Below are 19,900 nucleotides of genomic sequence, written 5' to 3'. Positions count from 1 at the left end.
CACAGAATGTGAACACAGAATTGCTACATAAATATGCAACTGTTGCTTTTTAAGGGGAATGTGCCACTTTACTTTGCGTTTATTCAGTTTGGGGTTGTGACTGTGGGACAGAGCCCTTGCCCCGAGCACGACTCTGCGCCCCCCAGCAGCCGCCCTGGGCCCCGCAGTGCCCCCACCTCTCTATGGGCGGGACCCAGAGCCGGTCTCTCCCGCCCGCCGCGGCCGCCGTTACCTTGTGGGTGAGCGAGTGCTGCTTGAGGTGGTGGATCTGGCTGAACTCCATGCCGCACTCGGTGCAGACGAAGGGCCGCACGTTCTGGTGCTTGAGCATGTGGTTCTGCAGCTGGCTGCGGTAGTGGAAGGACTTGTTGCACTCGAGGCACTGGTACAGGGTGGGGCCCTGGTGGGTGGAGAGGTGCCGCTTGAGCTGGGTCAGGGTGGAGAAGTCCAGGCCGCACTCGACGCAGACGTGGCAGCGCCCGTTCTCGTGCTTGACCTCGTGGGCCTTGAGCTCGCTGGGGTAGGCGAAGCCCCGGCCGCAGAAGTGGCAGCTGTAGGGCTTGATGTCGGTGTGCAGCAGCATGTGCCGCTTGAGGTGGCTGGTCTGCGTGAAGGCCTTGTGGCAGACCTCGCACTTGTGGGGCCGCGTGCCCTGGTGCGTCAGCAGGTGGGTCTGCAGGTGGCTCGGCTGCTTGAAGAGCTTGCTGCAGTGCGGGCACGAGTGCGGCTTGATGCCGTTGTGGCCCAGGATGTGGGTCACCAGGTTGTACTTGGAGGTGTAGGACTTCTCACACATGCGGCACTGCCAGCGCTTCTGCCGGTCGCCGGCCTCCACCAGGTAGGAGTCGTCGATCTGCACGTTGATGTCCAGCCGGTCCAGCTGTGCCTTCTTGTGGTGGTCGGCGGTCGAGCCGGCGGGGTCGGCCTCAAACTCGGCGGGGTCCTGCCACACGAAGGCCTGGTCGTTCTTCACGGGCTCCGGCGACTCGGGGGCGGGCGCCTCGGCGTCGCTCAGGGAGGTCATGTGGGGCTCGAAGCCGCACTCCTGGCGCAGGGCTTCGGACCCGGCCCGGGTCAGCACCATGTTAGGCTCAGGGTAGCCTTCCGGAGTGGGATCTGGGAAGTGGGGGGCGAAGGCCGCCCCGTCCAGCTCCTGCCGGGAAGCCCGCTGCAGGTGCCGGGAGTGCCGGGACTTGCGGCCGAAGGTGCTGAGGTCGATCATCTTGACAGAGCTGCTCTGCACCATGCCCTCACAAGCGGTCTCCTCGGGGGGCTCTCCCGCAGCCTCGGGCCGGCCATCGGCCGGCACGGACACCTCGTACACGTCTTCCTCCTCGTCCTCCTCGTCCGCCTTCTCAAACTTCACCTTGGGCACCAACCTCACCGGGGGGCGCTTCTTCCTGCGGGGGTGCTTCTCGAAGGCCGCCTCGACTTCCAGCACCTCCTCCTCCGGAGGCTCCCCCGGCGCCGCCCCGGCGCACTCCAGCTGGTAGTCGTTGTCGGGGGGCTCCGGCTCCACCGCCGCCGTGTCGGAGAGCTCATGTCCCAGCATCGGGTAGAAGGCCTCGGGGCTTATGGTAGCACCAAAGAGCTCATTCTCCGAGACCAGGCCCAGCACGGCCGCCTGCGCCAAGGAGAGCACCACCACCACTTCCGTCTGCGTCCCTGAGTCCATGAAGCGCTCCATCCCTCAGCGGCCAGCTAGGTGTTCATCGCTGTGGGGAAGAGAGAGAGGCCATTAGCCCGCGCGCATCGGGTGTGTATCGTCCCGCACGCACAGGAGCATCGCCCCCACAGTCAGCTGGGAGCCGGGCAGGTCAGCGATCAGAGCAGCTGGCGGAGGCTGCCCCCTGGGGGGGGGGGGAGGGAGGGAGGGGAGAAGGGAGGTTGTCCTGGGCCGGAGGGGGTAGACTTGTCTGGTTTATGCTGCTAAATGACACTCTTTAAGGATAATGGCCCTTCCCTCCACTCCAACCCCACGCATACAAATACTATTGCATGTATACTCTTGAATATCTTTTTTTAAACAAACTATTTTATACTCTGAGTATTTCTAAATATGATAATAATGTAAAAAAACAATATTGCTTGTTTTTTGCTTTCTCTCATTTTTTTTCCTTCTTGATCCAATTTTTCTTGTGCAGCAAGGTAATTGTATAAATATGTATACATAGATTGGACTTAACATATATTTTAACATATTTAATAGGTATTGGATTATCTGCCATCTAGGGGAAGGGGTGGGGCAAGGAGAGGACAATTTAGAACACAAGGTTTTATGAGGGCCATTGTTGACAAATTACTCATACAGGTTTTGTAAATAAAAAGGAAAATTTACATATATATAACAAAACAAAACAATAAAACTGAAAGTGGGGGAAAAGTAACAATAGGAGCTTAACTTTATATAGCATTTGATGTGCAAGAAAGAAAATAAGCACTCATTAAGCTCTTAGTGTATATGGAGCACTGTACTATGAACTTTAAACAAATACTGTCTCATTGAATTCCCACACCAACTATGGGAAAAGGTATTATTATCCATTTTATAGTTAAAGAAATTAAGGGTTAGTAACTTGCCCAGTAGTCAGAAAGCTAGCAAGAGTCTGAGATCAGATGTGACCCCCAGTGTTCCTGCCATCAGCTCGGCCCTCTATCTCTGGGCCCACCCCAGTGCCTCTGAGCCGGTATAAACAGGACCATTCCTACCTGACAGCTGAGGAACCACGGGGTGCAGAGGGGTGACCCCAGGTCACCCGGTTTGTTAGTGACCCAGCCTCCTGATTCCCTGGTCTTTCCACTTAGCACAACTACTTACAGCAGCTCTGCAGGAAGGACCGACTGCCCCCAGCCCTGAACCAATCAAGAGAAGAGATGCCTGGGGACTCGAGGGAGCCCAGGACAAAGGGACGGTGAAGGCAGAAGCAGGAAGGAGGGAGGGCGCCCAGAGACGGCTGTCGTGTAAATCCAGGATGGGGCTGGCCGATCCTGGGCCGGCCCAAGCGCCAAACCCCACGTAGGGAGAGTAGACCGGGGTCTGTCCGGGCAGAGAGTAAGGCCCAGGGAAGCGAGGAGACCGACCTGCTTTCTTGGAAGGCCAATAAGAGCTTGAGGGAAGCGCTGCATGGGCAGGTGGTAGAAATGGGATAGAATTAAGAAGGAAAATGAGAGGCCGGTTAGTGCAGTGGCAAGGGTGTGAATTTTTGGAATCCAGGGCCCATGAGTTCGAAAACCCGCCCTCAGGACCTATGTGATACTATGAAGGTTCTGGTCTCTCTGGATCAGTTTTTTCATCTGCAAAATGCAAGGGTTGGACCAGATGATGCTAAGGCCCTTCCTAGGATTCTCAGCCAGCAGGCCAGAAGGGGACTTGCTCTTCTTTCCCCTAAGCTGGATATGGTTTGTCCTTAAACTTGTCAGGGATAAACAGGTGGCAGGCTTACACGCTGATAAGTCCCTATACCATTCAAGACAAGGGACTTGGGAGCATATACTGGAGATACCTTACCACTGAGGTACGGAGGAAAACGCCACTTTTGGCTCCAGAATGAGGACATAAAATCCTGCCAGTAAACATGGCAGCAAGGATAGGAAGCCTGGGGTCAGGGATGGGGCTTTTAAAAATGTAAAACATTCTGGAGGCAGCAGAGAGAGCAAAACTCGGGGAACCCGAGTTCAAATTCAGCCCCACACACTTAGTAGCTATGTGACCCCAATCGCCCTGCCTCCCTCATGAATGTTCCTGTTGTCTTGGATCCCTCGAGTCCACAACTGTGAGTTACATGCTGAATCCCAGATTGAAAAAGGGCCTTAAAGAATAAGTCATGATCATGTCAGTCTCATTTCACAATTAAGCTCCAGAGAGAGGTCCATAAAGCTTATTCTCCGTCCTAGAACCTAGAGCTTCTAGTTAAATGCTTTGAGTTCTCCCCACCACAACCCTTCCACATCCAGTAGCCTTTTCTAAAAGGTCCTCTTCTCCCAGAAGCCTCAGATACCCATGTCCTGGAGAGGGACAGGCCGGCCGCCGGCCCCTTGCTGGCTGTGTCCCAGGGAGGCTTCTCCTTGGCTTACGGGGGAGCCTGGATGGCCTCTGAGCTCCCTCCCAACTGGCAGATTTGTTGATTCTGACAACCAGGAACTACCAATGTGTCCCTTTCTGCCACTGAGTCTGGGAACTTGGGAGTTTTAGCTCTGGGTCAGTGCCATGTTGGCATGGGGAACAGTTGATTTCTTAACAAGAGTGGCGTTTATTTAGAAAACACACACAGATTCCATGACTTCCCTCCCCCCTCCAACACTGCACAGCTTCCACTTCCTGCATTTTAGCTAAAAATAAGCAAGAAAGAAATGTAGCTTCCTTGAAACCAATGCTGAAGATTAAACAATAGAGTTTGAAACGGGTCCTCTACGAGAGACAGGCCCAGATGGAACTAAATCTGTAATACTCCAGGATTCAGGGTTCATCCAGGGAAGAGTCGGAGCTAAATCTGATTAGGAATCAACAAGAGAGCAAAGAGAACAGGCAAGAGTCTTCCCTCATCCCTATGCCGTCCTTGCTATTACAGGCAAGTGGCGGAGAAGACAGAGCCCTGCACTCGGAATAAGAAACACCCGAGATCAAATCCCAACTCAAAACATTCCCAGTACAACCCCTCAGCCTCGGTTTCCCCGTGTGCTAGATAAAATGATCATGAGCAGCCACCTCTCCGGTTTGTTATATGGACCAAATGAGATGCTTCGCATGACTTTAAAGCAGCTATTCAAGTGTGTGTGGAAGAAGATGAAATGAGGGGATGTCACTAAAGCATTCTTCCAACCTTAAAACAACCTAACAGCCATGCTACTGTTATTATTGTTCCACTTACTTCCCTCTGTCACATAATTGTTCTTTCAGCTCAGCCTGAAGCTTTCTCTGAGTGTAGTCCACATCTCTTCTGAAGGCCAAGAAATACCAGAAATCAAGGGCAAGGATTCAGAGAGAACTCGGCAGTGTTCTTATTGTTGTTCAGTTGCTTTTCAGTCCTGTCCGACTCTGCCCCATGTGGGATTTTCTTGGTAAAGACACTGGAATGGTTTGCCATCGGCTTCTCCAGCTCATTTTACAGATGGGGAAACCGAGGCAAACAAGACAGCTAGGAAGTGTCTGAGGCCAGAGTTGAAGCCAGGCCCAGGGCTATCTGCTGCTCCACCATTACCGTTCTTACAGAGTAAATAACCAATTAAGAAGTTAGTTGGTAGGGAATTCTTAGCGACTCACTGTTCTTCTAGAGTGAACTAAGAACTCTTACCAACTGAAAGGTTGAGTCAACAGAGAACCAGAGAAAGTGAGGGCTGAACCTTTATTTATTTAGATGCTAACCAGAGGCAAAGCAGAGGACCGGGTGCTATGAAGGGATCCAAAGATGTGTCAGCCACAACCCCTCGCCTGCACTCTGGTGGGCGAGCACTTGTACCTCCGTGTGTAGGAAAAGGAGGACAGCGCCAGGGAGGATTCTAAATCACTTGCTCGCTCATTCAGTTTTCAGGCAGCCTCGGAGACAGCAGCAGAGCAGGTACTGATCGGCACTGAGAAAGAGCATTTCCCAGTGGGAATTCCTATATGAATGAAATCCCAAACCTGGTGGAGGAGGATGGGGGAAGAAAGCAAGCCCACCTCTTCATGGTGGCACAACAACTACTTCACCAGGGGATAAGGCTCTTTCCTATGCAGAAAGGCCCATTATACCTCTGAGCAAATACCACATGGAATTTTTTAGACTTCCTCAGACAAAGTCAGGGCCGGCTAAATGCAAGAGTTGGACAACTGCTGCAGCTTCCTCCCCTTCTCTCAGCAGCTTCCTGAAGCGTTTCCTGCCATAGGGACCTTGGAGGAGTAGACGCTTAGAAGGGAAAAGGCAGAAAGTCAGAGAGAGGATGTGATGGGACTGGGGAGACAAGTATGCTTTCAAAACCAAAGCAAGAAAGTCTTAGTGACGTCTGGGCGCATGTGTTGGGGGAGAAGCGCACTCACCACAATGGTCTCTACAGAAAGACAAGTCATTTTTGTGTTGGGACCAAGAACTAGAAAGCGTATCGGGAGTTACAAAGTTCTTCCGCTTGGGGATAGGAATCCCTCCTTCTACCTAACTCAGTTGTAATCCTGTGACTTAGAGAATGAGTTTTATGCACTAGGAGGGGAGGAAGGGGTAATTTCCATCTCTCTGAGCAGGCAAAATAACAACACACCAGAAGCCGCTCCAAAAGCTTGGTTTGGGGAGCCTGGGACGCGCGTCTGTTTGTTTTTCCGAAATTCCACAAGAGAAACAGGCCTCTCTGTTCCATGACACAGCAGAGAATTAGGGGGCACAAATGGAAGGAGCCTCAGGGTCAGCTGAAAGGCAGACCTTGCCAGCACACTCAGCTCCTCAGAGAATCCGAGCCCTCACAGGAGCTGGCAAGCAGGGTGGAAACATCCAGCACATCACCTTGACACAATAGGCACTCCAATGATTGTTGAATGAACAGGAGACAATAAAAATAGGAATTGTTCATTTACCTTTGTCTAGGCTCCAACAATGATGCTGTGACCCTGCCTGGCACATATAAAGCCCCTAGATGTCAACGAGAACAGGGCACAGTAAAGAGCAAGGAGAAAAAGTGAATTAGGCTAGCCGGGGCTTGGTGGGCTATGTCTCTTCCTCTCCCTGTCTCCTGATCAAGTTATGATTTTCTCTCTCTTTTCCATCATTCTCTCCATCCCTCCATGTTGATGCCCAACCACCTGTATCCTCAAACTTTAAGTCTCCCTCCTTCCCCCACCCAAAGCATCATTCTGAGCAACTTCTGCCTTTTCTGGTTTGGGGATTCATTTCCCCTGCCCAACCAATCTATAGCTTTTTTCCAGAACGAAGCAGCTTAAATCCAACCACTTCTGCTTAATGCTCCAAATACAACACCAAGAGGGTCAGAAATCTCCTTTTACTCTATTATGTTGAAGAGAAAATGGAATTCAGAATGCTAGTGACCTAGGGAATCTCAAACCAGGACTAGAGCAATAGTTAAATTGGAGGCATGAATCAACCGTGATAATTCAGCTAGTGCTCTTACCCAAAATGAACCTCCGAATGGAATCGTTTTTCTACATCCTCATTTCTCCATTTTTGATAGAAAGTAATTCTTAAGACAGTGAAATGCAGAAGCTGCTTGATTACAGTTTTGAGACTTAAGGTGGTGGTGGTGGTGGGGGGAACAGAGTATTCGGAGAGGAGAAAGGCTTACAAAAACTGAGAAGGAATGAAGAGAGAGGAGGGGGAGAGGGGGAACCAGAAAGGGAGGGAGGGAGAGAGAGACTGTGGAGGCAGAGAAACAAAGGAAGAGGAGAGGGGGAGGGGAAGCAGAAAAGAATAAAATGGAGAGGGGGATGGGGAGAGAAATGGGAGAGATGGTAGAAGGGACAGGGAGGCACAGTGGAGTGGGAGCTTCGAAAGAAATTGTTCCCTGATTAGTGCTCATTCTCTGCAATGGCTGCCACTTTTTTATTTTAAGGTTTGGGGTTGCCCAGAAAAGCCTGGGCAACATAGCAAGGTTCACCCCCTCTTCACACATGCTACTAGGTTTCTGGTGCAGGTTTAATGGCCCTCTGAGAGGGGTCCCTCTGAAGGGGTAACTCTTCCAGCCCCCAAATCCTAGAGATGGGGGCAGGCAACTCCCCATTAAACTAAGGTTTCTATTTGGCTCCAGAAATGGGCCATCAGAGAAACGACAAACACCAGGAGGGCCAGTTACAACAGAACTTGTCTGGGGAAAGATGAGGGAGCTAGGGCCCGGGAAACAGGGCTGGGGCAGGGCCACAAAACGAAGGGCAGAGACCACATGGAAGGTGCACTCATTTCTCCCAACGACTTTCCCCATGTCCTTCCTGGTGCCTTTCGAGACCATCCCTGTTTTGTGCCAATTACTCTGATTCCCTATCGGCCTCACTCTAGGCCACCGGCTCTGGTTCCCATCCGCTCTGACTGTCAGGGCCGTCTCCTAGGCCAGGCCTCCTGGGCTGCGTGGGGGAAAGCCTCTATTCCCTTAACAAAAATCGCCAGGTCAGGAGGCAGCCGGGAGGTTTCCTGTGGACTCGTCACACAAGAGCGTGCACATGGCAGCCCCTTTTTGTCTCCCTAGCATTTAGCAGGGGGCTTACGGAGTGACTCCCGCACTAGCTCTTCCTTCCGACCTCTGTCCTACTTCCACTTTATTCACTTCTCCCCCTAAGGAGGGCTAGTGTTAATCTAGGGCAGTTTATGGTCTTGGAAGCCCTTTCTTACCCAAGGCTCAGAGGCTCTCGGGCAGGAGGTGGCACTGGGGACAGACCTAAGGCCGCCGCTCTGAAGCACCTTATTCTAGAGGGCGGGGAGGGAGGCGGCACTTAGGGAACATTTACTAGCCTGGAACAACATCCCACCCACTGTTGTACTAGGAAGGTTTGTGGATCATCATTCAGGCTGTTGAATAAACAGAGTCTGTGTCACCTCCCTGGTACAGGGGCTGGAGAGCAAGCAGCTGCTTGGATCTGGGTTTACCAACAGTTCCTAGGCACGCACCCACTGACAGGTTAGACTAGGAACCGAGAACTGGCTTTGAACACCTCAGAGACTTTCACCTCCCTGGGTCTCAGACACTTCCATCAAGAAAATGAGGAGGTTGGAATGAATCAATCACCCCTAAATCAATCATCAGCCTTGTAACAATCCAAAGGATCTCTAAGGTCCTTTTCTAATTCTGACTTTCTGTAATTTCATATGTTAAGAGGAAAGAAAAATGCACTCTTCTCCTCAACCTCTGACATGTTTAGCTTTTATTATCTTTATTCTACCCAAACTCTCCTCCTAATGAGCTCATCACCAATCCAATGACCTCCCAGTTCCCAACCTCCTTTGCCTCTTGACTCCTCCTTCCTCCAGGATCGTCTCTCCCCTTCCGGTTTCTAGGACCCCACTAAGATGGAGTAAATGGTGGTGCCTCAGTTTGGGGCATTTTGAGTTTGGAATGCTCATGAGATATCCAAGCAGAGGTCCCCTGTGGCTATTTCGAGACACAAAATTTGGGGTTTAAAAGAAAAGATGAGGGCTACAAGTTCTTACAAGCGACTCTTCTGTATACAAGCGATAAAGGAAAGTGCTTAAATGTGAGCTGCCATTATTATCTTATTTTTCTTGTCTAGGATATCATTGTCATCACTATTATTACTCTTGATATAAAAAGGCAGAGGGAGGAAAATCAAGGGCTGAATAGACCAAATCTAATCAGATGGCATGTAAAAACAATAAATGTAAGGTCCTATGTTAGGGGTTCAAAACATTAGCTTTCGGCAGCAGTGGATGGCATAGAGAAGAACATCATCTCTGGGGTCAGGAAGACCTGGACTCAAATCTTGCTTGAGACAAAAGTTGTATAGCCCATCACTCAAACACTCTGTGCCTAAGTTTCCATATACCTATAAAATGAAAGGGTCGGTCTCAAAGGCTTCCTAAGGTTTCATTCAGTCCTCAATCTGTGACTATGAAATATGACTTTCAGAATCTTCTGGGTCATGGGAATAAAAGAGCTTATGCTCATCCCCCCAGCTCCTTTCATAAATGTGTTCCCCTGAAAAGGGAGACACTGAGGAACAGCTTCTCTAGAAGCTTGACTGGAAGCTGTTTGAGGAAAGAGACTGTGTCTTATTTATCTTTGTATCTGCCTGGGCCTTGCCTGTAAGTAAGGAAAAATAAAGACCCAGGTAGATGTAAAATCCATGGACTTCAGAAAACATAACCCAGAATATAAATTCTTCCAGTGTTCCTATATTTGATTAGAAGGGAAACCGTTTCTTATCCCCAGCCAGAAAAAGGAAGTGAAACCCCAGCCTGTTGTGAAAAACTCATGGCTCTCTGCCACATTTTCACTTCTGCCTTCTCGCTGGGGAGGGCGGTTTCTTTACAAAGGAGACATGCAAGAGAGCCCCAGGAACCCCACCATGTCGCTTTCCAGGGTGAGAAGGGGAAGTATGCATTTCTCTTCCTTTCAGGATTCTCTCTTTGTTTTAACTTCTCCTTTTTCCCAGCAGATACACAAAGAACATTCTGTTTCTGGAGACTGACAACAACAGCCCTGCCTTCTTGGGGGAGTACTTTGGTCCTAGGTGGATGGCTCAGTTAGTTTTAGTCAAACTGTAGAAAATTTAGAACTAGGAGGACCTTAAAAATCACTAAATCACAGGATTCTAGATAGAGTAATAGAGATGTTGGAGGTCAACTGCAATCACTTCATTTAACAGGCAGGGAGGCCAAGCAAAACCACTTCATCCAAGTCCCAGGGGCAATAAGGGGCAAAGCTGGGACCACCGCTCCCCTCACTCAAGCGGTAAAGGGAAGCCCCAGCTGGGTTGTGTATGGTCACACAGCTAGCTGGTGACACGAATCAAAACTTAAACTGTACTGAGACAAACGGAATTATAAAGTTCTGTTAGAGCCTTTTGGTTTTAAATCACATTAGTTTCGGAATCCCTCCCCTTCCTCCCCACTCCTCTTTCCCCACCTAGTAGCTTCCCTTATAATGGACATTTCAAACAAACAAAGGAACGAGCAAAAACAGTTCAGCAAAACCGACCAGTTCATCTACCATGTCTGAGGACACACAGACCATTCCATACCCAGGGTCCCTCAATGAGAGGAGAAAGGTGCGATTTCTCATCGCTTCTTCCAGGCCCCCCTTTGGCCATAGCGTCCAACATTCTTTCCAAAACACCTTGCTGGTGGCCAAAGGACAAGTAAGTGGCTATTCCAACCTCTCATGGCAGGGGCAGATGCCCAGGATTTTCTCCTATGCCGGAGGAGGGCAGGCTGGGAGCAGGTAGGGGAAGGCCGGGATTCCCCAGAGCTCCTCCCCCCGGCTCCTTCAAACCCATCAGACCGCTGGGGGTGCCATGCTGGGCCTGTCTGGGGAGGCAGTCTGACTGCCAGGCTCCACTCTTCCCTCCCACCAAGAGAATGTAAAGATGGCATGCTCTTTGGACCTTCGGTCACCTCTTCCTTGTGCCATTTCTGCTTCCTGACTCCCAGCTTTCCCACCCCTTTTTATCTGACCCCTGTGATGAGAGAACAGAGAAACTGTAGACGGCTCCACACTACAAATCCTATTATTGGGTGAAAAACCAATAAGTCCATGCAGAGTCCGGACAACTGTGGGACTAGGGGTGGCTATGGCCTAAGAGCCCGTGGTTCAGATCCACATCCTGAGCCTGCAAATAATCCGACCTGCAGAGAGGGGCTGGGACTCTCCAATTTACTTTACCTTCACCCAGGAACATCTGTTGCCATCTCACATAGCCAACTGATTAGCAGTCCTGGGGAGTTAATGTAGCACCTGTATGCAAATGATTGGTTCTAGTCTAATCTGATCAGAAGGCAATTTAAAAAGGAGGCTCCTTTCCCTCTCTTTCCTACCTGAAATAAAAGGGCTGTGCTTCACTAGGAATCCTGCTCTCCACTCTGTTTTAACACTATACCTTACCAGCAGAAATGTCTCAATCACAGAAGGTTAACGTTGGAAGGGGCCTTGGCAATAGGGCACAGCCCCATCTTTTACAGGTAGAAAAACTGAGATCTCCCCCTCTTCTCCCTCTCCCTCCCCTGCCCCCCCGCCCCGCTCCACCCTGCCCCCCCCCCCCTTCCTACCCCCCCACCCCTGGCCAAAAAAAAAGTGAATTCTACAGGCCTCATGGCTAGGACTCCAAACCAGATTTTCTAACTCACATCCACCATTCACATCCTCCTCCTTACATAAAAAGAAATGGAATCACTGAAAAGGGGAGTGAGGTTCACAGGGTTTTCAGTGAGATGGGAGGGACTGGGACTCCTCAATCTCCTGGTCTCCTGCTGAACACCCCCGGCTTAAACCCCCGCAGCCGCTGTCCTGGGTGGCCCTGCTGCTGGGACTTCCCCCGGCCCGTATTTTCTCAGTCTCTGTAATGTGGGTGCCACTTCTTCGCTGACTCAAGATAACTTTGATTCGGCGCTTCCTTCACAGATGAGTCTCAAGTTTAGTGCTATGGCATAAATCACTCCCTCTTCAGGAAGCTCTCTCCCCTACTTCCTCTTTAGCAACAATAAGATAATTGTCACTGTTTCCTGATTCTCTCCCTGATGGGCCTTTCCTGATTCCCCTCCCCCTCCCCCCAGGCTGGATGGCCTCCCACCAGGCCTAGAATCCTAGGCCAGTTAAGCTCATACCGTTTCCTCGGGGCCACTAAAGCCTCTGCAGCTATCCAAGAGGCCATCAAATCTTTTTCCTCTGGTCTCTTTACAGTCCCGCCTGGGCCGGGCCTCCTTTGGGGCTGGGATCGGCGGGCAGCGGGTCCTTGGTTTCCTGCTCTCCTATTCTACCGGGAGTGTTTCTCCAGCATTGTTTCTTCCTCTCCCGGGGAACTTGGGTCTGGCTTTCATTTCCTCTTCCTTGTTCCCTTCTGGTACAAAGTGTTTCCGAGAAGGATCCTTTCCTGCTCTTAATGCAATGGGGCTGCTTCAGTAGTCAAGGCTCCTCTACACTCTCGCCCATTCACGAGCACCCAGTGCTTCAAACAGCAGGAACAACTAGGACTTCAGCAACAGCTTCATCAAGTGAAATTCAGCTGATGGTTTCCCTCAGCTCCCTCTCAGGCAGTCAGGGGGGGAGGGGGGGAAGACCCTGGGCTACCCCTAAAATGGCACATCCAATACACTCTAGAGAAAAACTTCAACTTCTCCAAACATTTCTAAGCCTCCAAGAGTTCTTGGACCAGAAAGGTCAGAGGTGCTCTCAAAAGATAAAAGATAACTTTGCTCACATGAAATCGAAAAGATTTTGCTCTAATAAAACTCAATATGAATAGGACAAGAAGAGCAGTTGTCAATGGAGGAAGAGGGGTGTGAGGAAGGGATCTTTCCAACAACATTTCTGATAATCTGATGTCTAAGATATATAAGGCACAAACAAATGTATAAGATGGAGAGCCTTTCCCCACTGGATTAGGGTCAGAAGATAAGAATAAACTGTTCTTGAAAGAACTGAAAACAGTTAATAACCATAGGAAACATTAATTGCAAACCGAAACAACTTGGAGATTTCATCTTCCTCCCAAGCAAACTGAATGGATTGAGGCAAAAAATGAATATAATGGAAGACATCTGCATTTTAAGAAATAAAAATATGAAGAATACAAAGACACACAGGACAACTTAGAGGATTTGATCCAAAGAGAAATTAAGCATAATTAAGAAAAGAGAATATACAGTGTTACTGAACTCTCTATATTGATAATGATCTGGTTTGGCCTTAAAGAAGAGATGGCAAAATATGTTCATTTCAGAGGTGGAAGGACAGTAGCTGCGAATATTCTCAGGCAGTTGATGAGTTGGTTAGTATTGCTGGACTGCTTTTTTCTCCCCTTTTTTCTTTTATTCTTTTACAGTGGTTGGCTCTCTGGGTAGAGGAATGAAGAAGGGTATATTCAGGAATGAAAGTAACAAAAACGAAAGATATTGATAAAAATATTTAAAAGAAAAAAAATGCCTAAATAACAATCTTATAACCTGATATCTTCAAAATTACCCTTTAGTCCAAAGAAACAAGAGGTAGAGTTTAGGTGAATCCAACAAAGCAGAAATACATGAGAAAAAACAAAGGATCCTCTATTTTGGCTGCTTTGGCTTCTTTTAGAATAAAACCTCTCAGAAGGGAGGCACTTTGTGTTTTGTGTGGTGTTTCACTCAATGTCACGCTATACAAACTGACTAATCACTCATCAGCTCCTAATAGACAGTCCTAGCTTGTACAGAGGCTTACAGAAAGGTAAAGGAAACTGACGTTTAAGGAATCCAATTTACAGTGTGGAAAGTCTAAGTTAATCAGATTTAACATTCAAGAATTCCAGATTCTTAGGTTCATAGATTTTGGTTGGAAGGAATCTTAGAAATGGACTAGTTCATCTCTCCCCTCCCCTTTAGAGATGAACCTGCAATTCACAGAGGTTAAATGATTTGACCATGATCACACACATAGACCAGAGTTAGGATTTGAAAAAAGTCTCCACACCCAGCATTCTTTCTACCTTATCCCATACAACCTACCTCTCAGGTCCTCCTGTAAAAAACCAGTGTAGGTAATTTGGTTTGAGTCACAACACCCACTATAATTGTGTTGACATGTTACCTTTTATCTGAGACCCTCAAAGCTACTGGTTTGTGAGTACTTTTACATCCTATACTCATGTACCCAAACACATGCATATATACTTACACATACAAACACATACACACACATTAGTCTAATTAATCTATTTTTTTTTTGACTAAAGGAGGAGAAAATTTATGGCAAGCTAATTTAATAAGCTAGCAAAATGCCTATGTTGATTTCATGCACTGCCCAATGCATTTTCTGGTTGAATCTTTGCCAGAAACACCATCTTAAATTCAAAATATGAGAGAGAGAAGCTATCTCAAAGATCCTTCTTGTCCAATCACCTTCTCTTCCATGAGTTAACTGAGACACAGAGATTAAATGTCTTTGTTCAGTGACAATATCTAGTTAAAAGCAGAGTTGGGATTAGAACTCAAATCTTCAGCATATAGAAGTATTTTTCCCACTGCTTTCATCATTGTCAAGTAGTTTTAAAATATTAAACAAAGGTCACAAAATGGTCAGCATCATGAAATAAATACTATCTGGACAAGATCTGAACAAGATGAGTCTTCCTGATTCCCCACCCAGAACGCTATCCACTGCACCACCTAGTTCCCACTGGAACTGCCTTATTTCCCCCTTCCCCCAATTCTGTAATACTGACAATGGCTAATCACAGGAAAAGGAGGAAGAGAAGGGGGTGGTGAAAAGAGCCTGGGTCTGGAAGGCCAGAAGCCTATGTTCTTGCTCTGACTTTGCCACCAACCAACTGCATGATATTGGACAAATAACCATTCCTTCTGTTAAGCAAAGAGAAAATACACTCCCTAGCTGTGTAATTGTAAGTACATCACTTTTCTGAGTCTTGATTTCCTCATGGGTAAAATGCCTGTAATAACACTTAAATAAAGGAGAAAACACTTTGGTCTGGACTGCTGCAATCCCATCTCTCCAATCTCTCCCTATTCCAAAACATCTTTCTGAAGTGCCGATCCTAAAGCAAAGGGTCTAGTTTCTCCCCTGCCCCCAAATGCCTAATGAAATATTAAATGAAATATTAACTCCCTTATTTGGCATTTAAACCCATCATAAACTCAATCCAACCCTCCTTTTGGGGTTTAAAATGTCTTTCTGCACTCCACGGTTGGGCCGAACTGCTGGGTCTGCTCGTTCTCACACACTTTACCCCCTGGCTCATCTCCGGCCTTTTGATCCAGGATGCCTCACCCGTGGAACACTCCCCTCCACCTTCCTTAGGATCCTCCTGACCTCCAGCGCTCAGTGGAAGCAGCACCTTCTTACGGGGCCCGACTCTGAAACCACATGTTTGATTATATGTACATGTTTGTAGACCGCAGGATCCCTGAGAGAACTAATGGTCCCACATTTACATCTTCTTCATCTGGGACAAAGCGGGCACCCAGTAAGTGCCCAATAAACCAGCTTACTGATAGACTATCACACGGGGTGGACTCAAAGGAGCTAATGTATGCTAAGTGCTTTACACTCTTTAAAATACTACTGACGTGAGTTATTCACTCATGAATCTTTAGGTAAAACTCACCTAGACTTCTCAAACTGCTAAACTGAAGACCCCGAGTTAGTGTTCCCCTAGTGGGGGGGAGGGGTTTCCTGGGGGAGGGGTAGCATCCCATACTTGTAAATTGATCTTTGTTCCCTGATCCTACAAGTTAAGAATCCCAAAGGTATCAGTTTTTTTCTGTTTGGTTTGGGGGAGGGGGAAGCGATGGAAAGGAATGGGAGGATCGTATTCCTGGATGGTTGCTGTGAGTTTTACTCACCTTCTACCTTTTCCTCTTTTCCTAGCTTCTAATTTAGAATTCATAAATTTTCTCCTCATTCTTTTCCTGGAGCACCCAGTCCTCAAAATCGGATCCCACTCTCATAGACGCCTCCTCCTTCTCCTCCCTACCCCCAGCCTTCAGCATTTTCCATTTTTCCCCCCACTCTCTCTATTTCTCCTCTCTCTCATTCTTTGTTTCCCTGGCAACACCTCTCTCTGCTCTGTGGATCTGTCCTGTGTTTCTCTCTCTTTTCTCTCTTATCTTTCTCTTTTCTCTTTCATCTATCTCCTCATCTCTATGTATATTCCAAACCTCTCTTTCTCCTTTTGCTTTTAGGCTCTCTCACTCCCTTTTTTCCCCTTTCATCTCCTCCAATGTTCTCTTGCCATCTTGGGGCTACATTTATTTGTCTTTTGCTTTAAAAAAAATCTATTTCATTAGCCACAGTTCCTCCAGTTCAATGCCAGTCCTTTCTGCAGGTCACCTCTAAGGTTCAGGCTCCCTACTGATATTACAAGGAAGGGGATGAATCTACTGTTTCCATTTTCCAGCCTGGACCTCCTGCCTGTCAGAATAAAAGTTTCTTTACTCCCCACCTTAAAAAAAAAAAAGAAAGAAAGAAAAAGAAAAAAAAAGAAACTGAAAAGGGACTGGTGCAAAATTTCTAGGAGGAAAGGACTTAATGGTTCGAGTCCTCCTTTGGAGATAGTCCCAGGGGGTTTTATCTCATTCAGTGACCTGGGAGTGAAGGCTTCTCTGAAAACCTTAGGCCACCCATATCACAAGGGAGTCAAAATCCTGTATAAAAGCTTGATGGCTCATTCAGGAAACTTAGGAACCAATATTTCACTTGGTAGGAATTCTCTGGTTTGTCCAGGAAAGCTGGACATGCTATATATGAGTTCTTTTTGTTGTGCTCAATATTCCCATTTTGCCTTAGATGAAGGGTACTTAACCTTTTTGTGTGTCATGGGCCCCACTGGCAAGATTATGAATTCCATCTCAGGATAATATATTTAAATACTCCGAATGAAATACATTGATTTAAACCAATTGTATTGAAATAGCTATCAAAATATTTTTAAAAACAAGCCCACAGATCCCAGATTATGAACATGAAACAAACAAAACCATCCAATAATCACAACACTATAAAAGAGGAAGCTGGGTAGACTCAAATCCTTAAAAATTCTGTTGTTTTTTCCCATTACCCCAAACTTCCTTTGGAAAAAGGAAACAGACCCAGACCTTTCTGTTTCCCTAACTTTTGGAGGTAAAGGGATTATGCCAAGATTTCAGAGTTCCCAGCAATTTTCTCTCTTTCTCTCTTACTGAAAGAGGCAGTAACTCTCACCCCAAACGTGCCAGCTAGGGCTCTACCTCTTTGCCATTTTCCAGATTTCTGTTTTTAACTTAGTGTGATCAGAAATTGCAGGACAAACAAAGTTCCTTAAACACAATGAATTGCAACTGAAAATAAACAAAGATTATGTTGAACACACCAAAGTGACAAAGAAAAGAGCTGTAGATGGACAATGTTATCAAAGTCCTCAGAAAAAAAAAAATTCCCAAAAAAAGGAGACCATTTGGTCTGATTTAACCCTAGGTCCTAGCTCTAGATAACAAGGGGATGCTACCAAAACACATTCATTACCACTGAAGGCATCAGCCAGAGCAGGGTAGTGGCCACACAGAAGATGCTGGGAAATAGACCTACAGGATTGTGTCCTGGCTTCTGAATAATACTTGTCTGAAGAGTTCAACCTCTCTTCTGACAACACCCTATAGAACGCAGGGAGCAAGAGACATCTTAGTTTTTGTACGGATGCAAGGAATTGACAACTGGCAAATGTAAGTGGTCAACAAGAGAGAATAAGCTAGAAAAGTTTCTCCTTTACACCCAACACCACACTTCAGCTCTCTCCTTTTGCTCATAAGCACAGGAGGACCTGTCTCTTAACCAGGTGATATAACCACATAGTGGAAATCTGTAGATGGTCCCAAGGTGGCTGTTGCTGTATTCTGCCATGGAGGGGAGAGGTTAAAGAAGTATCTGAATTTAGAAATACCTTCAAGGGTAAGATGAATATATTTTTTTAAATTTTCAATGGAAATTCTATCTGCTTGTAATTATCAGTATTTAAAGAGCTTTTGTACAAATAGGAGATAATATACTAAATTATGGTAAAAAATAAAAATAAAATAAAAATTATTTTTAAACTCTTACAACAATTGATGTGCTTGATCCTTCTACTGTTAAAACTTCTCATATCCCTTTGCTGACATTCTTCATGCTACGTTGGAGCTAGGCCTACAAGTCTGTGACTGATTGTATGGGTGGTGTTTGCTTGGGATCTACTTCATACACAAAACCCATTTCTCCATAATCTAAACAGTGAAACATCCAGTTGGCAAATTCCCTGCCATCCTCTGTCCTCCTCCTTCCCAATCTTTCTCTTTAGTTTCAATCAAAGGGTAATGCAACATGACATCTGTAATGTCTATTCAAAGCATGGGGTGATGAAACTGGCCTACTGGAGACAACGGTTCTAGGAGAGCCCACTTGAGTTTGAGGGGCTCCAAGAGTTGGTTTGTGTTGTTAGGACTTCCATTTTATGTGCAGTTAGCAAAACCAAACTTCCTGAGCTCAGCAAGTTCTAACATGAGGGACTGCTGAGCCAACAAAGAGAGGACTTCTCCCTTACAGGATATGAATCCCGCACAAAGTGCTTGCTAAGCAGTTCTGAGACGCTTTGGGGAAGGAAGAGATGAAAAACAGAAGGAGGTGATGAAGAAGGATTTGAAGTGCAGGTGGAAATATGCAGATAAGGCAGATGTCCATAAGTATCTTTCCATCAATCAAGAAATATTTATTGAGTGATTACTATGCACCCAGAAGCACTTGTCACAAGGCACAATGCCAGATGCTGCTAAGGACAAAAAGACAACAATGAACCAGGCCCTGTCCTCAAGTAGTTGACACTCTATCACGAGGAAGATGCAAAAGAAATCTTATATATGATACCTACCCTCAAGGAACTTATCATTTAACTTGGAAAATAAAAATAAATAAATCAAATAATCATACAAAGCTATGTCTAATTTGTGACCAATTTATATGGTAAAAGCTATGAATTCAGAATAGGGATAAATTAATGAGGGGTAGAGCCATAGGGAAGGACTTAAAGGATGAGGATATGACATGGATAACCTGAAGGAATCCCAGGTTGGGGAAAGAACACAAGATCTTTGTGAAGGAGCAAATGGTTAGGAATAGCCAGAAATTCTTCACTATTTTACCATATGCAACCTTTTGAGTTAGGAGAAGCTTTTGGATCCCTTCTCCAAATCATATTTTTTTTAAATGCATAAAGTAAAAATACAGAATTACAAAGGAAACTACTGAAATACAGTTATCAAAATACTTTAGAAACAAGTTCACATGCTCCAGGTTAAGAATCCCTGACAGAGAGCTTTAAAAGCCAGGCAGAAGAATTCAGTCTTGATGCAGTAGGGAATGAGGAAAGGTTTGTGAGTAGAGGAATGACATGATAAAAGCCAGACTTTAGAAGCATTAGTTGGGCAGAAATATATAAGGGAGATGACAAAAAGGAAAATGGAATCTGGGAAAAAGGTTAAGGAAGCAGTTCAAGAGGTGAAAATAGTTTAGATTCAGGGGTCCTCAAACTACACCCAGCGGGCCAGATGAGGCAGCTGAGGACGATTATCCCCCTCACCCAGGCTATGAAGTTTCTTTATTTAAAGGCCCACAAAACAAAAAAATTTTTTTTTTTTACTATAGTCCGGCCCTCCAACAGTCTGAGGCACAGTGAACTGGCCCCCTATTTATAAAAATTTGAGGACCCCTGGAAGATAGTTGTGGGCATAAAAATGTAGAACTGTTAAACAATCCTAAATTTTGTGAA

The 19,900-nt window shown here is 46.6% G+C and overlaps 1 protein-coding gene across 2 annotated transcripts in view; it reads right to left on the bottom strand.

Annotated features, from left to right (window-relative positions):
- The window catches only part of ZNF710 (zinc finger protein 710), an 82,045-nt gene that overhangs the window by 9,705 nt on the left and 52,440 nt on the right, over nucleotides 1-19,900 (bottom strand). Inside the window, exons 1-2 of one of the 2 annotated variants that reach the window (XM_051981103.1) lie at nucleotides 12,243-12,835; nucleotides 233-1,715 (exon numbers count right to left, since the gene is read on the bottom strand). In XM_051981103.1, coding sequence (XP_051837063.1) covers nucleotides 233-1,687 — 1,455 coding nt within the window. In that variant the 5' untranslated portion in view covers nucleotides 1,688-1,715; nucleotides 12,243-12,835. Of the gene's footprint in view, nucleotides 1-232; nucleotides 1,716-12,242; nucleotides 12,836-19,900 lie in introns of those variants that run through there. The other variant, XM_051981102.1, reaches the window with a different exon arrangement.

The sequence above is a fragment of the Antechinus flavipes genome, chromosome 2 (genome assembly GCF_016432865.1).
Source record: "Antechinus flavipes isolate AdamAnt ecotype Samford, QLD, Australia chromosome 2, AdamAnt_v2, whole genome shotgun sequence".
In the NCBI taxonomy this organism is placed as follows: Eukaryota; Metazoa; Chordata; class Mammalia; order Dasyuromorphia; family Dasyuridae; genus Antechinus; species Antechinus flavipes.
This window is presented reverse-complemented; position numbering and strand designations above follow the sequence as displayed.